The sequence below is a fragment of the Salvelinus namaycush genome, chromosome 8 (genome assembly GCF_016432855.1).
Source record: "Salvelinus namaycush isolate Seneca chromosome 8, SaNama_1.0, whole genome shotgun sequence".
Taxonomy (NCBI): Eukaryota; Metazoa; Chordata; class Actinopteri; order Salmoniformes; family Salmonidae; genus Salvelinus; species Salvelinus namaycush.
This window is the reverse complement of record NC_052314.1, coordinates 61656946-61676025: the sequence shown is the minus strand read 5'-3', so window position 1 is coordinate 61676025 and position 19080 is coordinate 61656946. Positions and strand designations below refer to the sequence as shown.

The 19080-nt window shown below is 44.5% G+C and overlaps 1 protein-coding gene across 1 annotated transcript; it reads right to left on the bottom strand.

The window, feature by feature from the left end:
• Window positions 1-2795: 2795 nt before the first annotated feature.
• On the bottom strand, window positions 2796-18736 carry LOC120053037 (F-box only protein 8-like). The gene is made up of 6 exons (XM_039000283.1): window positions 18467-18736; window positions 14537-14949; window positions 11603-11729; window positions 10874-10992; window positions 10609-10805; window positions 2796-5497 (listed from the first exon to the last, which is right to left on the bottom strand). Exons 2-6 carry the CDS (start codon window positions 14938-14940, stop codon window positions 5310-5312), a joined length of 1035 nt encoding a protein of 344 aa, XP_038856211.1. The 5' UTR covers window positions 14941-14949; window positions 18467-18736; the 3' UTR covers window positions 2796-5309.
• Window positions 18737-19080: the final 344 nt, after the last annotated feature.

Sequence of the window (19080 nt, the reverse complement as noted above, 5' to 3'; positions counted from 1 at the left end):
TATAGGCCTATACTCATGGATCAAATCGGTAAACAAAACCAACACTCAAAACCCCTGCCTTTCTATACCTGCTGTCTGTTGACATCACAGTATTTCGATGTCATCTTGACTGAGATCTATTTTAGGACTTAAAAAAGAGCAGAAAATCATTAAAACCCAATAATCCTAAACCATAAATTGTAAAATTACACCAAAAAAAGAATAAAGGCTATGGGAACCGAATTTCCAATTTCCAAGAGCGTTGGGTTTGGGCTTTGAATTGGGAGGTGCGGTTTCAGATTGTTAAGAACATCCCCAACTTTGGCATCTGCTTGACATTTGGACCCGAGGAAGCCTTGCGTGAGAGTAACACCAATAAAGATGCCAAAGCACATTTAAAACCTTGGGCAGAAAACATTATTGGTGGTTCCATACCAAAATAATGAAAGGAGATGCATGCGGTGCCATTTCCCCCCTCTTGCCTCTTTTCAAACTGTGATGTCATGGATAGTATTGCAAAAATGCCGGTTGCTGTGTTTCGGACGAACATAATTAGTCCAGCATGATCACGTTTAGAGTTTGATAGTCAGTTCGCCAAAGTGTACGAGACCAGTGAAAGTAGGCCTATCATGCTGGCGTCAACTAGACGAAATAGTAGATAGGCCTATTTCCAGAATCGAAATATTCTTATTCATCCATATTATTTGACTATAATAATGACAATGATATTTGTATTACTTTTATTATACCTGTGCAGTATAGGCCTGGCTTCTTTCAGATTAGCATCCGTTTTTGATTTGCGTGACCAAAAGTCTGGTAAATGGAACTCAACATTCGCCGTAACCTATCCAGAAAGATATTAACTGTTTGCTACAAAATTCGTAAACTTTGGTAGAGTTTATCTTGAACTCTCAAACTGTATTTTGTATATGGCCTATTTTGAGGGTTAATTTTAGAATAGGCCTACTGTTCCTCAATAATATACAATATGAATGTTGGTAAATGTTATATTACAATTATTATTGTTGTTATTATTATTGTTATTATTAGTAAGATTACAGCGTATAGTTTTATAATATAGGCTAGTTTATGTGTTCGAAGCCTACCCACATTTCCCCTGCTTTCATCCAGAGACCGCGCGCCTCAGCAGCGACAGCGTTGCGTCCCGCTCCCTCAGCAGCGACAGCGTTGCGTCCCGCTCCCTCAGCAGCGACAGCGTTGCGTCCCGCTCCCTCAGCAGCGACAGCGTGGCGTCCCGCTCCCTCAGCAGCGACAGCGTGGCGTTCCGCTCCCTCAGCAGCGACAACGTTGCGTCCCGCTCCCTCAGCAGGTAGTTGTGTTGACAAACTGCAGAATATGGAGAACCGTAAGGACTTCATCAATCATTCCAAATGAAAGGCAACCTCGGTGTCAGCCACCCCGAAAAAAAATGTTACCTGTATAAACAGCATCAACTGTCGGAAACCCTGATTAGTCTATGGGAACAGAGCAGAATCAAATATAGCCTATTCATTGGAAGGTAGGGAAAAAAATCTAATTTCATCATACATTTGTTGCACCTAGACTAAATTAAATGAACGGTATGGCCCAATAAATGAACATGTATGAGCTAGGCTAATAAGTTTTGTGTAATAAAAAAAAGCTGAATAATAAACAATCACAATTTCCATTTAATGCTACAAATTACTACAAAGTGCATAAAGAATAATACGCCCCCCAAATGTAACTATATTAATGATGCATGTACAATTTTATGGTCAGTGTGGTGAACTAACTGTAATCTTTATATCTTATGTTCCATCCTTCCTCCCTATGCGCGTAAGTAGATTGTTTGGCACAAATCCTCATCGACTGATTTACAGGGTCAACTCGTGCGTAATCGCTTTACTCATGTTAAGAATCTGCCTTATCAGAAAGTAATTTATGTCAGTCAATTAAACACGACGATTCCTATGAATTAATGTAACTTGCATGTAGGATTTTCTTAAATAGTATTGCTTTTATATAATAAGAGTAATGGAAGGCGCTTGGAGCTCCTTTTGGCACAGTTGTAGATATAGGTCCTCAATGTAGAATAACCCCATGGTTGTTGCAACAATGATAGGTAGGCTATCAATCATATCTTAATTAGTTACTAACATGTGTTTGACTGAAAAAGCTGGTAGTAAATGAATCATTAAGCCAATGGATCGTATCATCCAAAGTAGATTACCAACCATTCAATCATGAACCATTTCAGTTCTCCATCCAATTTAGCCTAGTATTTGGCATTGCTATGTTTTTTTGTAGGCCCTGAAATGAGTGTTTGAGGAAGACAAATAAAGTTAAGTTATATATTCTCCCTCCTTGACATGGTCCCGTGTGTCTGCCTGCGCTATGGAGAGCTAAAAAGGGGTCAGGGTACGCATTGCATCACCACTCTCTAAACCTTCTCAGATTGACCCCTCTCCCATGCAGCTCCAAGGGCCCTGTATCTCTCCGCTGACGGCCCCTGTGATGCTCTCGCTTTTCATTTACAGCACATAAAGCACACTCTGCTAGAGGTCGAGGGTCATGTTGTGTCTGGAGTCGATTTACTCCTGTCTATCTATACACTGACAGGCTCAGAGGAACTCTATGGTTAATATATACACTATGGATCGGGGCTTTGAAATGGGGTTTGGTAGTTTTGAGAGCCGTGTTGAGAAGTGTATATAGGTGACCTAATTCGTAAATATAGCGTACATAGTCGAAGGGTGAATCAGTAATGGTCACGATCTGGAATATAAAAACATTATGATCACTGTAGAAATAGTCACAGCTCAACACAAGGGGAATATTTTCTCAGAGTTTTATTTTTATACAATCTAGACATGTTTTATTTCCAGTGTTGTCATTCAGCAACCTCTCAGATGTAAATGGTTTTGTTAGGCTGTTGAAACGGGAATTGTCTATAAAAATCTCAATCCATAAATCCACACCGGAAACTAAAATGTACATGGAATTGAAGAAAATGTAAAAAAAAGTCTGTACTGTCATTTGCTGCTGTTAAACTAAGTGTAATTAACATTTCATAAATATTAGAATAATAATCTCAAATCACTTAAATTGATCATGGTAGTGGAGAACATTAACTGTGCAAAGACTCAGTTCTCTGCATGCAGTCCAGTGCTCATACAAAACGTCAGTGCAAAAACAGGTCTACTTGTGAGGGGAAAAAAAATCTTTGTTAAAATACGTCAAAATAAAATGTTTCTTATATAAATCTCTATACTTAAATATATACATGTGCAAATAAAATAAAATCTGGGTTTTAAATCAATTGTATGCAAACATTTACCACAGTAGTTATTCTGCTCAGTTTCACATGTCAGTGTGGTTGTCATTTTCAACATTTTGTTTATTGGCACTATAACTAATAATAAAGACTGCATGGCTAAGACAACAGATAGAAAACAAACAGTCCTTCAGATATGTGAGAACTAAATAGTGTGATATATATGAATCAGAAGACAGTGTGGAGAAAAAACACCCCCTGGTTAAAGTGCTCACTAGTTAGTAATCATTAAAAGAAACAATCTTGTAGTCCTGGGTCACGTGCAATCTACTGAACACTGCATATAGAAATGTCACAAATAGAGCGGACATGATTCCTTATTCTACATGTCAGAGAGGTATGTCTGATCTAGATGACATATTTCTGGACATTTGTAGCAAATAGAATCAAGCCCTTAAGTCACTGGGGAGAGAAAGAGTGATGTTGCAGTCATAGAATAGAGATTGACAGGAAGATTTAAACATGATAGAGGTATCAGTCCAGAGTCACACACATAAAACAAATCACAAGATAAATGTAGCCCGCAAAGGATGGTGGGAAAGATGAACGTTCATATCTGTGGTGTCACTTCGGCTGTTTACACAGGCAGCCCAATTCTGACCTTTTTTTCTTCACTAATTGGTCTTTTGACCAATCAGATCTGGACGTGAAAAGATTGGTCAAGACCAATGAGTGGAAAAAATATATAAACGCAGGCATCGGTGCTAGAGTCAGTGCCGGAACGTGTCCCAAATGCCACCCTATTCCCTACATAATGCACTGCTTATGACCCGAGCCCTATGGGCCCTGTTCAACTGTAGTGCAACACATAGGGAATAGGATGTCATTTGGGATCCAGCCTGTTTTGAAGGGGTAGAATACTTGTCAACACAAAAGGATAAAGTAACATAGATACACTAACATATACCTTCATTTACCAACATTACCTATCCCAGCTTGGGCCCAAGTAAAAACTCACTGAACAATTGTCCTCAACTTTGACACCTATTTTTCCATCAACAATCAAGAGCTGTATTACCAGTGTTGTGTTCATTAGGCGCCAAATAGAAGAAAATGGATTGCAACATTGAGAAACTAATTGGACTTGTCCAATAAGAAACATTTTTGTCTTCCGTAGGCGAAAAACTTTTTCAATTTTTCACACTAATTAATAGGACCCAGCTGAGATGCATGCAGATGAGAGTTCACATTACAAACTCAAAATTGGATGCTCCGAGATTCCCATGGACATTCGAGTCATCCACACACACATCAATTCAGAGTATGACCCATGGCGATTGCTTTACAACTCATAAAGTACTTTGGAATGGACGCAAATAGTCCTTTGAAGTTCTCTGATAAAAATAAAAGGATTCCATGTTGTAAATGTGGTTGGATTAATTATTGTTGTGCCTCTTGGAAATGCATTTTAATTCCATCCAATTTAATCCAGCTCACAAAGACAAAAATGCAGTGGAGTTTCTACCAGCCCATTAGTCATTCTTTTAAGTTCCTCTAATCGTAAAAAACATTCCAACAAAAACAACATTAATTTAAAAAAGAAACCAGAATATTAAACTCATAGAGCAAATCACAAAACAAAAACAGTATAATGTGAACCACAACTGCTAATTGTTGCTGTAATAATATTCAGTCCTTGTTCATAGCATATGTTTAACTTCTTCTTGACTTCCTTAACATACTGGAGCTACACTTCTGCGTGGTTAAGCTGGAAGTAGCTGGTTATATTGTCGTATGCTACTTGTGTGCTGAATATACGTCTAGCCTGTCTGAGGCCTCGCACCTTAAGATGTCACTTCATGTGGGCGGGCCAAATCTCTACGCTACTTGGTCTCCATTGGCTCTACAGCCGGAGAACAGATCGCCTCCCACCCAGTATGGAAACAAGCATTGCTAGCAGTACAGGACCCTATATTGAGGATTACCAGCAACAACTATTGTCCAAAGTAGTATCCTGCATCAGTGCAATCACTGGTTCGTGTATCACCGACTTCCACTCCTCGTCACTTCCCAGTTAGGCCGCCACGTGGCCGATGAGATAGATGTTGTCGTAAAGATGGCCGACAAAGTCCTCGCTGATGTTCTGGGCAGCGTGGCGCGTGTTGCGGATGAACTCGCGTTTGGACATCTTGTTCTTGACGTGCGGGCTGGTCAAGTCAATCGACAGCAGGATGAGCGAATAGCAGAGCACATACACCGCATCTGGAGAGGAGAGATGGACAGAATGTGAGAGAGGTCAAACAAGTCCCAGCACCAAGCATCCAATGAAGATAAAGTCTTATATGGAGCTGTGGGGTGGCAGCTAGCCTAGCGGTTAAGAGCGTCAGGCCAGTAACCCAAAGGTTGCTGGTTCGAATCCTGGGCCGACAAGGTGAAAAATCTGCCGATGTGACCTTGAGCAAGGCACTTCGTCACCCTGGATAATAGCGTCTGCTAAATGATATATATAAAAGTGATGGTGTTTACCTAAAAAACTATTTTAGACTTAAGATCAATAATGGCGATGAGGCACACACACCAACAAAATACATATTTTATCTTGCTTAGTAATATACATGTATTCAATATATTAGCCAGCCCCAATGTTTTAGTTGATGTCTTTCTCAGTCCAGCAATACTTTCTCTGTTCATTGTGTGGTCATCACTTGGCTGAGAGGGTGGGTGTGAGTTTAAGAATAAACGACAGGGAGACAGAGTGAAGGGAAGACCAGAAAAGAGCATCAGAAGAAGAGAAAGGCAGATAAAGAAAAATAGCTTCATAATGACACGTCTAAAAAAAAAAAAAAAAAAAAACACATTCTGAAGTGTGAATAATATTCCTTTAAGACAGGACACATACCAGGGAAGGAAAGAGACATATCTACTCATATTCTCAGACCTTACAGTGTGGGTATTAGCCCTGGTTCTGGGCAGACTAAGAGGGGTTGAACAGGGGGTCTCTTTAGAGTGGGAGAGAGCGAGAGAAAGTGTGAGAGCGTACATCTCCGCTCCTCCTTTACTGCTCTGCCAATTCTATCGTCAGTAAGTTTATAATAAATCAGCCGACTTCTCCTCCAGGACGACTGAGAACCGCGCCAGATGTTATTACAACGCCGTCCTGTGATTGGCTGGAGCGCTGCCCTCACTCTCCTAACACTTTAAGCCCGTGGGATTATTGTGGCTTTAGGGACCAATGACAGTGTTAGTACAAAGATTTCTCACACATTTGATTCATGCAACAAGGACAGGACAACTTGGGTCAAGTGCAACATCAGAGCCCTTTGTAAATTACAGAGGCATTGTGGGGAGATCAACAGAGGAGAGAAGTCCTAAAGCCTGTGGGATTTGTTGAGCGTGGCCCCCGAGTTAGGAGTTGTTCGACTGTGGCAGAAACTGGCAGGTGGTTGCAGGCGCTGTCGACAAGACCAGACAGACGCATGATGTCAGGTGTTTACAGTGACATCACCTATTCCTTTTAGCTCTTAGTGGAGTAAAGAGCCTTTTACAGTACTTGGGTCTTCTAGGGCTCGGTCCTCTAAAGCAGACCTACGTCTAGACTGGTTGAATCCATCTGTTGCCAGTACTACAACATCCACTTACCATAGCCGCGGAAATTATCGGGTGCTGAAGCAACCCCTGAAAAATCTGAATTAATATATAGTATCAGTAAAAAGTTGACACCTTCTCATTCAAGGGTTTTTCTTTATTTTACATTGTAGAATGATAGTGAAGACATCAAAACTATGAAATAACACACATGGAATCATGTAGTAACCAAAAGAATCCAAATATATTTTAGATTCTTCAAAGTAGCCACCCTTTGCCTTGATGACAACTTTGCATTCTCTAACAGCTTCATGAGGTAACCTGGAATGCTTTTCCAACAGTCTTGAAGGAGTTCCCACGTATGCTGAGCACTTGTTGGCTGCTTTTCCTTCACTCTGCGGTCCAACTCATCCCAAACCATCTCACTTGGGTTGAGGTCGGGTGATTGTGGAGGCCAGGTCATCTGATGCAGCACGCCATCACTCTCCTTCTTGGTCAAATAGCCCTTACACAGCCTGGAGGTGTGTGTTGGGTCATTGTCCTGTTGAAAACAAATGACAGTCCCACTAAGCACAAACCAGATGGGATGGCGTATTGCTGCAGAATGCTGTGGTAGCCATGCTGGCTAAGTGTGCCTTGAATTCTCAATAAAAATCAGCAACAGTGTCACCAGCAAAGCACGCCCACACCATCACACCTCCTCCTCCATGCTTCATGGTGGGAACCACACGTGCAGAGATCATCCGTTCACCTACTCTGCGTCTCACAAAGACACGGCGGTTGGAACCAAAAATCTAACATTTGGACTCAAATGTCCATTGCTCGTGTTTCTTGGCCCAAGCAAGGCTTATCTTCTTATTGGTGTCCTTTTAGTAGTGGTTTCTTTGCAGCGATTCGACCATGAAGGCCTGATTGACGCAGTCTCCTCTGAACAGTTGATGTTGAGATGTGTCTGTTACTTGAACTCTGAAGCATTTATTTGGGCTACAATTTCTGAGGCTTGTAACTCTAATGAACTTATCCTCTGCAGCAGAGGTAATTCTGGGTCTTCCTTTCCTGTGTCAGTCCTCATGAAAGCCAGTTTCATCATTGCGCTTGTTGGTTTTTGAAACTGCACTTGAAGAAACTTTAAAAGTTCTTAACATTTTCCGGATTGACTGACCTTCAGGTCTTATAATTCTTGTCATAATATGGACTTGGTCTTTTACCAAATAGGGCCATCTTCTGTACACCACCCCTACCTTGTCACAACACAACCGATTGGCTCAAACGCATTAAGAAGGAAAGAAATTCCACAAATTAACAAGGCACACCTGTTCATTGAAATGCATTCCAGGTGACTACCTCATGAAGCTGGTTGAGAGAATGCCAAGCATGTGCAAAGCTGTCATCAAGGCAAATGTGGCTACTTTGAAGAATCTCAAATATATTTTGATCTGTTTAACACTTTTTTTGGTTACTACATGATTCCACATGCTATTTCATAGTTTTGATGTCTTCACTATTATTCTAAATGTGGAAAATAGTAAAAATAAAGACACACAATCAAGATGTGCTTTAAGTGTAGATGTATCTTTAAATTTAACGGTTTTGTAAAAATTATTGTATGAACCATTTAGGAATTACAACCATTTTATACATAATTGGACAAACTAACAATCAAATTAAGTTAGTTAATACTTGGTTGCAAATCCTTTGCAGTCAATGACTGCCTGAAGTCTGGAACCCATAGACATCACCAGATGCTGGGTTTCTTCCCTGGTGATGCTCTGCCTTTACTGCAGCAGTCTTCAGTTCCTGCTTGTTCTTGGGGCGTTCTTGCGGCTCAAATTGGATTCAGGTCAGGTGATTGACTTGGTCATTGCAGAATATTCCACTTCTTTGCCTTAAAAAAAAGTATTGGGTTGCTTTCGCAATATGCTTCGGGTCAATGTCACTCTCCACTGTGAAGCACCGTCCAATGAGTTTTGAAGCATTTGGCTGAATCTGAACAGATAATATAGTCCTAAACACTTCAGAATTCATCCTGTTGCTTTTGTCAGCAGTCACATCAATAAATACAAGGGAAGCAGCCATACATGCCCACGCCATAACACGACCGCCACCATACTTCACAGATGAGGTGGTATACTTCGGATCATGAACAGTTCCTTCCCTTCTCCATACGCTTCTAATCATTCTGGTACAAGTTGATCTTTGTCTCATCTGTCCATAGGATGTTGTTCCAGAAATGTACAGGCTTTTTTAGATGTTTTTTTGGCAAACTCTAATATGGTCTTTCTGTTTGAGGCTTACCAATGGTTTACATCTTGTGGTAAACCCTCTGTATTTACTCTGATGAAGTCTTCTCTTGATTGTTGACTTTGACACAGATACGCTTACCTCCTGGAAGGTGTTCTTGATCTGGCCAACTGTTGTAAAAGGGTTTTTCTTCACCAGGGAAAGACTTCTGTCATCCACCACAGTTGTTTTCAGTGGGTCTTTTGGTGTTCCTGAGCTCACCAGTGTGTTCTCTTTTTAAGAATGTACCAAATAGTTGATTTGGCCACACCTAATGTTTCTCTCTGATGGTTTTGTTTTGATATTTCCGCATAATGATGTCTTCCTTCACTGGCAGTGACAGCTCTTTGGATTTCATATTGAGGGTTAACAGCAACAGATTCCAAATGCAAATGCCACACTTGAACTCAACTCTATACCTTTTATCTGCTTACCTGTAAATTAACTAATGAGGGAATAACACACACCCGGCCATGGAACAGCTGAGCAGCCAATTGTCCAATTACTTTTGGTCCCTTAAAAATGGGGGGGACCCACATATAAAAAGTGCTGTAATTCCTACACCGTTCACCCGATTTAGATGTAAATGCCCTCAAATTAAAGCTCATATTCATTCTTTAATTTTAACTCCAATATGCTGTGGTAGACAGCTAAAATAATAATATGGTCAATGGCCAAATATTTATGGACCCGACTTTATATATTTACACCCTTTTTCTCCCCAATTACAATCTTGTCTCGTCGCTGCAACTCCCCAACGGGCTCGGGGAGGCGGAGGTCGAGTCATGCGTCCTCCGAAACATGACCCACCTAACCGCACTTCTTAACACATGCCCCCTTAACCTGGAAGCCAGCTGCACCAATGTGTCAGAGGAAACACCGTTCAACTGACGACCTGGGTCAGCCTGCATGCGCCTGGCCCACCACAAGGAGTCGCTAGAGTGCGATGAGCCAATTAAACCCCCCCCCCCCCCCCCCCCCCCGGCCAAACCCACCCTAACCCGGACAACACTGGGACAATTGTGTGCCGCCCTATGGGACTCCCGATCACGGCCGGTTGTGATACAGCCCGGGATTGAACCCGGGTCTATAGTGACATCTCTAGCACTGCGATGCAGTGCCTTAGACCACTGCCCCTCTCAGGAGGCCCATACATTTCTCTTACAGAAGTAGTGCGCTGGGCCTTTACTAGTCCTGTATTAGCAGACCGATATAGCACTCTGTAGCGCGAGCAGACGGCTAGATCATCGGCAAAAAAAAGAGACAAAAACATTGCAGCACCCACACACATCTTGCCTCTAACGCAACACCTGTCAGGACTACAATTCCCATGAACTAATTTATTACTACAATTCCACCCCAAACTAAACATCCTGTAGAACTACAACTCCCTCTGCTCACATAGGCTGAATTAACATAACGTGCACCAGAACTACAATCCCCTCCACTCATCCGACTTCCCTCAACACCCTGCGGATTAGAACTACAACTCCCTGCAGTGCACTGACCTGGGCTGAGACCCACGTCCCGAACCAGGGCGGGGTTGCAGGCGCAGAAGCGGTGGGAGAACTTGGTGATAAGCGTCTCCAGATATTCTCCCCTCTCCTCTGGGGCGTGGATGTGTCTGAAGAAGTCCCTCAGTGCGTTAGGCAGGAACTGGTTACTGAAGTTGTGCAGCGTGACCAGCTCGTCCAACACATCTCTCCTGCAATTAGAGACAAGCCAATAAGAATTTGAAAAAATCCCCGTGAGAATTCGATGAAGAAAACCCACCTCTCATCTAGGTATACCCTCAGCATCTTCCAGTTGAGCGTGCGAGTGCAGAAGATGAACTTGGCCAGCTCCTTGGGGTGGTCCACCAGTATGCCTTTGGACATGAAGTAACTGATACCCTATTGGGGGGGAAAAGAGAGAGAGAGTCAATATGAAACACACACAGAGAAAGAGGGATTAGATGGGGAGAGTAGAGAGAAGAGACCCAGCACCATCTCAGTCCATCACACAGCTATCACATGCCCTTTAAGTGGCTGGCCATAGTGAGCCGAATCCACTTAGCGATACAGGCAGACCAAATAACGCCATTAGAATGTTCCACAGATTCTAGGGAACCAGGCTTTGACCTGCAGTGACCTCCAAGGCTGATGTCTTTCAGAATGTATGCATCAGCAGTAAACAAGTAATTTAGCTGGTAGTCATTTGTCTTCAAGGTGGGCTGAAGTGTGGTGGGTTCAATGTGTACTTACTATTTCTAAATCATATTGTTTTTTGTGGTTTTCATATAGTGAGGAAGGCTGATCTATGCAGAATCAATAACATAGTGAAAAAAAGCTAATTGGCCCATATACATCTAGCCAAATCTTATATATATTAGGAACAATTTCCCGGAAACAGATTAAGCCGGTTTTATCGACGTCCGGGAAACCGGAGTGTTTCAGTGGGGAAGTGGTGCTTTAAAAAGGAGAACGAGGCATTCGGGATAAAGGTGAAAAAGAGATGACTTACCTCCTGATGGTTAGCGTTGAACGTCAGACTGCCTTCATCTAGCATCATGTAGAGTCTTCTATATGAGAAGCCATAGGGAAGCCTTCTATTGTAGATGGAACAGTGACCCCATGTGGACTTACACAAACTAGGGCACAGCCAGAGAGAGACAGAGAGAGAGCGAGCAAGTCAGGGAACAAGCGAGCGACAGAGAAAAAGGGAGGACTGCAATTAGAAACATGATCACCCAATCAACTCTGAACCATTAAAAAAAGCACATTGTCACACAGAACCTGGTAAATGTTATACATACTTGTGGCAAGCACCATTTGAATGATTTGTGGACAATTAAAAACATAGATGAATCTGTAAATGGTATATCAGGTCCTGTCCCTGCAGCACACTTCCTGCAGCACACTTCTCATTGGCCAATTCTGATATTTTGTCCAATACTTGGTCTTTTGACCAATAACATCAGAACTTTTCACATTTTTTAAGCTGATCATATTTGGTCAAAATACCAATTAGTGACATTAGTTTTGAATAATTCAATCTGAACGCCCTCTAACTGTACGCACCCCTGCCTCCCTTCCACAGACCCTGCCAGTCTACTACTCACCCCTGCCTCCCTTCCACAGACCCTGCCAGTCTACTACTCACCCCTGCCTCCCTCCCACTAACCCTGCAAGTCTACTACTCACCCCTGCCTCCCTTGCACAGACCCTGTCAGTCTACTACTCACCCCTGCCTCCCTCCCACAGACCCTGTCAGTCTACTACTCACCCCTGCCTCCCTCCCACAGACCCTGTCAGTCTACTACTCACCCCTGCCTCCCTTCCACAGACCCTGCCAGTCTACTACTCACCCCTGCCTCCCTTCCACAGACCCTGCCAGTCTACTACTCACCCCTGCCTCCCTCCCACTAACCCTGCAAGTCTACTACTCACCCCTGCCTCCCTTGCACAGACCCTGTCAGTCTACTACTCACCCCTGCCTCCCTCCCACAGACCCTGTCAGTCTACTACTCACCCCTGCCTCCCTTCCACAGACCCTGTCAGTCTACTACTCACCCCTGCCTCCCTTCCACAAACCCTGTCAGTCTACTACTCACCCCTGCCTCCCTTCCACAGACCCTGCCAGTCTACTACTCACCCCTGCCTCCCTTCCACAGACCCTGCCAGTCTACTACTCACCCCTGCCTCCCTTCCACAAACCCTGCCAGTCTACTACTCACCCCTGCCTCCCTTCCACAAACCCTGTCAGTCTACTACTCACCCCTGCCTCCCTTCCACAGACCCTGCCAGTCTACTACTCACCCCTGCCTCCCTTCCACAGACCCTGTCAGTCTACTACTCACCCCTGCCTCCCTTCCACAGACCCTGTCAGTCTACTACTCACCCCTGCCTCCCTTCCACAAACCCTGTCAGTCTACTACTCACCCCTGCCTCCCTTCCACAGACCCTGCCAGTCTACTACTCACCCCTGCCTCCCTTCCACAGACCCTGCCAGTCTACTACTCACCCCTGCCTCCCTTCCACAGACCCTGCCAGTCTACTACTCACCCCTGCCTCCCTTCCACAGACCCTGTCAGTCTACTACTCACCCCTGCCTCCCTTCCACAGACCCTGCCAGTCTACTACTCACCCCTGCCTCCCTTCCACAGACCCTGCCAGTCTACTACTCACCCCTGGCTCCCTTCCACAGACCCTGCCAGTCTACTACTCACCCCTGCCTCCCTTCCACAGACCCTGCCAGTCTACTACTCACCCCTGCCTCCCTCCCACCAACCCTGCAAGTCTACTACTCACCCCTGCCTCCCTTGCACAGACCCTGTCAGTCTACTACTCACCCCTGCCTCCCTCCCACAGACCCTGTCAGTCTACTACTCACCCCTGCCTCCCTTCCACAGACCCTGTCAGTCTACTACTCACCCCTGCCTCCCTTCCACAGACCCTGCCAGTCTACTACTCACCCCTGCCTCCCTTCCACAGACCCTGTCAGTCTACTACTCACCCCTGCCTCCCTTCCACAGACCCTGTCAGTCTACTACTCACCCCTGCCTCCCTTCCACAAACCCTGTCAGTCTACTACTCACCCCTGCCTCCCTTCCACAGACCCTGCCAGTCTACTACTCACCCCTGCCTCCCTTCCACAGACCCTGCCAGTCTACTACTCACCCCTGCCTCCCTTCCACAGACCCTGCCAGTCTACTACTCACCCCTGCCTCCCTTCCACAGACCCTGCCAGTCTACTACTCACCCCTGCCTCCCTTCCACAGACCCTGTCAGTCTACTACTCACCCCTGCCTCCCTTCCACAGACCCTGCCAGTCTACTACTCACCCCTGCCTCCCTTCCACAGACCCTGCCAGTCTACTACTCACCCCTGGCTCCCTTCCACAGACCCTGCCAGTCTACTACTCACCCCTGCCTCCCTTGCACAGACCCTGTCAGTCTACTACTCACCCCTGCCTCCCTTCCACAGACCCTGTCAGTCTACTACTCACCCCTGCCTCCCTTCCACAGACCCTGCCAGTCTACTACTCACCCTGGCTCCTTTCCACAGACCCTGCCAGTCTACTACTCACCCCTGGCTCCCTTCCACAGACCCTGCCAGTCTACTACTCACCCCTGCCTCCCTTCCACAAACCCTGTCAGTCTACTACTCACCCCTGCCTCCCTTCCACAGACCCTGCCAGTCTACTACTCACCCCTGCCTCCCTTCCACAAACCCTGTCAGTCTACTACTCACCCCTGCCTCCCTTCCACAAACCCTGTCAGTCTACTACTCACCCCTGCCTCCCTTCCACAGACCCTGCCAGTCTACTACTCACCCCTGCCTCCCTTCCACAAACCCTGTCAGTCTACTACTCACCCCTGCCTCCCTTCCACAGACCCTGCCAGTCTACTACTCACCCCTGGCTCCCTTCCACAGACCCTGTCAGTCTACTACTCACCCCTGCCAGAGGTACTCGTCGTGGCCCAGGTCCTGCCACACGCAGGATGCCAGACAGAGGTCTGTAGCGTTCAGGTAGGACAGGATGGTGATGCTGAGCTCTGGAGGAAGCATCTCCAGGTCTATGAAACCCTGCTGCTCCTTCCCCCGGCGGGCACGCAGCAGCTGGTAGATGTCTGCCCCTTGGCAGTGCTGGGGGTGGCGCCGCGGGTGGGGGTGAGGTGGCAGGGGACCTCCACCCAGGTCGCCCACCCCGGGGGAGGGGGGAGCCTGGCCTGGATTAGCCCCCATCTCCATCCCCAAATCCTGGGGATCTCCGTCAAGGCCAGGTCCAGCGTCCCAGTGCTCTCCGTACTCCTGCTGCAGCTGCTGGTTCCTGGCCACCCTCCACAGCCCCTGACCCATCTGCAGGATCTGGTGTATAGGCAAGACAACACAGGCAGCAGTCTGCATGCGTCACATAGGGAAACTATTCCCTCAGGAGGAATATCAAACAGAAGTAGCTCAGTGGTCTAGTTACTAGGCATTAAATTGGGAATTTCCTGGCCATCCAATCTGGCCTTAAATAGCCATCTCCACCCGGCACAGCCAGAAGAGGACTGGCCACCCCTCCAGAGCCTGATTCCTCTCTAGATTTCTTCCTAGGTTCCTGCCTTTCTAGGGAGTTTTTCCTGTGCACCGTGCTTCTACATCTGCATTGCTTGCTGTTTGGGGTTTTAGGCTGGGTTTCTGTATAGCATTCTGTGACATCTGCTGATGTAAAAGGGGCTTTATAATTACATTTGATTGATCCAAAGTCCTATTTTAACAATCCAATATAAAAACGGAGGCCATCGTGCTACCTTGTTTAAATGTTTGGGCAACTGGATTACTTCCTGGTTATTTTAGTCACTGGCATGGCAACAGCTGATGGTAGGCATATCTATCTTGGAGTTACCCTGCTATGCTGAGTCACTGAAGGGCTCAGCGGTTGTCACAAAATAGAGAAACATCCGTGACGGGTCAATTTAATCTGGATTCAGACCTTAGCTGTTTGTCCGCAGAAACATTTCAATGATTGCCTCTGCTTTCATGTGTCATCTCACATACATTAGCCTAATCAAATCAAAGCAATTGCTTCCTGAAAGTGCACTCTGGAACAGTCTCTAAGGGTTCGAGGCAGATTCTAATGTGACTTTGCACAACAAGCCATTTCAAAATATACTGAACAAAAATATAAATGCAACGATTAACGATTTTACTGAGTTACAGTTCATAATGAAATTAGTCAAATTTAAATAAATTAGGCCCTAATCTATGGATTTCACATGATTGGGCAGCAGCGCAGCCATCTGTGGGCTTGGGGGGGGCACAGGCCCACCCACTGCGGAGCCAGGCCAGGCCAATCAGAATGTTTTTCCCCACAAAAGGGCTTTATTACAGACAGAAATACTCCTAAATTTCAATCCCGCAGGTGAAGAAGCCTGGATGTGGAGGTCCTGGGCTGGCGTGGTTACACGTGGTCTGCGGTTGTGAGGCCGGATGGACGTACTGCCAAATTCTCTAAAATAACGTTGGAGGTACAGAAAATAACATTAAATTCTCTGACAACAACTCAGAGGTGGATATTCCTGCAGTCAGCATGCCAATTCCACGCTCCCTCAAAACATGAGACATCTGTCTCATTGTGTTGTGACAAAACTGCACATTTTAGAATGGCTTTTTATTGTCCCAAGCACAAGGTGCACCTGTGTAATGATCATGCTGTTTAATCATCTTCTTGACATGCCACATCCGTCAGGTGGATGGATTATCTTGGCAAAGGATAAATGCTCACTAACAGGGATGCAAACAAATTTGTGTACAAAATTTAAGAGAAATAAGCTTTTTGTGCGTATGGAAAATGTCTGGGATCTTTTATTTCAGCTCATGAAACATGGGACCAACAATTTACATGTTGCTATTTTGGTTCAGTGTAGTTGCTATATGCATCAAGCCTGCCATCTCCATCTTTATCCTTATAATCCTTTGGCCAGGAACGACTATATTACCCCTTCCATTTATAGCCATCTAAACCATTACCCCATCAGACAGGAGACAGAGCAACTGAGGCAAGGCCTAAACCAATTAGCCTGCTATCATTTACCCTCTATCATGCCAGCTATTCTCCATGAAAACAAACTCCATCCACAACACAGATTGATGTGGTATTATATTATAAACCAGAAGTCGCTTCAGTTAACCCGCTAGGTGACATGCATTCAACTCTCTCCGACTCCCCTGTCAGTCAGTCTCAGTGAGTATGTTTGTAACTTAATTTCTAATTCTTGTTTTTTTGTCACACGTTTGTTTCCCCTTTTTTCTCATTTAACTTGCATTGTTTGGAAAGAGCTTGTGAGTAAGCATTTCACTGTAAGGTCTACACCTGTTGTAGTTGGCACGTGACAAATAACATGTCAGACAGTTTACACTACAGGCACTCTCTTCTCTCTTGTAATAGCATCTTAGAATGGTTCGGAGCTGAATCATAGCCTGGTCCCAGATTTGTTTGTGCCATCTTAACAATCACCACAGGAGTTGGCAATTGTTAAGACAGCCCAAACACATCTGGGATCAAGCTAGAATCTTCCATCCCTGTTACTAAAGCTGAATCTCAATTCCAGCCTATTTAGCCTACCCACTCCTCGGAATTCCTCAATTCTCTGTTTCCCCATGTGATGTGGGCATGCTCCTAGGCTGCTCGCTGCTATATTGCTGCAATGCCATTGCACTTGTTATTCAGCATTCCCTGCTTGCTGCTGGAGCATTAAGACTGTAGGCTGCTCAAAAAACACACTGGGGAATGTCTTAAAGCTACAATATGTAACTTTTTGGGCAAGCTGACCAAATTCAAAGAAATGTGTGTTCTAGATATGTCAGTCTCATTGAAAGCAAGTCTAAAAAGTGGTAGTTATGTTCTTTGTAAGCTATGTCCATGATTCCTGTTATGTTAATTTTTTGCATCTTTTACTTTTGTACACAAGCTTCAAACAGCTGAAAATACACTATTTTTGGATATGGAAAACATATTTCACAGCGGTTTAGATGGTACAATGATTCTCTACACTGACTGATTATTTTGTCACAAACTATTATAATTTTAGCAACCAGGAAAAGGCAGAGCTATTTCTGCATGTTGCATCTTTAAAGTTGACATGAGTCTACTGGTTATATGGTGAGAGGGTTACTGTAGGTCATAGATGTTTCTAGACATGTAGGCCTAGACTAGGTCTAGATACATAGCCTAAACTGTTTGGATTAGGTCAACTGACCTAAGGGTGTATTTGTTCAAATGTGTTTTAACTGAATCTGGTGGTTGCAAACATATCATTTGAGTTTAAAATGAGCAACTATCTACAGTGGGTTTTGACTTATTCGTGATGGAAAAACAGGTGGTAGCCTACCTGTACATGTGTGTACGGAGAATGTTGTACCCAATGGTCTGTGTACAGTCAATAAAGTGACGCAGCTTACAGATTGAGAAATCATTCTGATCAGCTGCCTACTGAATGTACAATCTTTAATAAACTAATGCAAACGTTACGCTAGGGAGAAGGACATTCATACATACCTGTAGTCACGTAATAAGAACTGTCTCTTGCTAAACAGAGGGACCATACTCTGTCAAGCACTAGAGTTATGTGCCCCATCGTCTGTTGACGTTTGCCTAATTCAGTAATTGGATAAACTGTCATACAAAGTCAGACAGTAGTGGGCTGGAAACACGTTCAGTGTCTTGCTGTAAACAACATCAACATTGAAGTTATGTTCAGAAGCTGATATATAATAATTTCACTATCAAGCTAGATTGACCTAAAGCCCTCGCCTTTCTTCAATATAATTATACAAGCCAACCAGCCATTGGGGAGGCTCGTCTTGTCAATGACAGACCATTGTAACCAGCGCCACCTACCTGAATTGTATGGAAGATTGTACCGCCGCCGCGACGTATACACAGTCCAGAACGTAAACAACTTCGGTGGGAATAGTTTTGGGTCTTCTACTGGTAACCAGATGTTCCCATCTCCGTTGAATGCTGGCCAAAAAGACCCACTCTCTTCGCTGTTGTAGAGAAAAACTGCTCACAAAGTGACAACAGGCCTAATCTGCCCCATCAGTCAATACACTCAATATACTCAATATAGGGCTTCCTCAACTCCTCCTTTCGCCCTCCTCTTTTCACACGCACAGTTGTCTGGTTTGACGTTTCGCTTGTTATTGGTGGAAATGACGTAGCTGTAACTGAGTAAATCCATCTAACGATTGTGAATGGTACTTAACTATGATATATACAATATTTCAATTGTTTTGTTTAAAAAAATATTATTCTAGTAAAAAATGTGGGTCTACACAGAGCAGTCTAACGAATCTAATGAGATCCATTGGACTTTTTACAAAAAATATACAGTGCATTGCTTTGTTTCTTCTAACACATTAAAGGTAGCTAACCAGAATAATTTGGTTTTCCTTTCAACTACAGACAGTAAAGACGACGTTTTACATGGATTTAGTAAGTTCTGCTTGTTT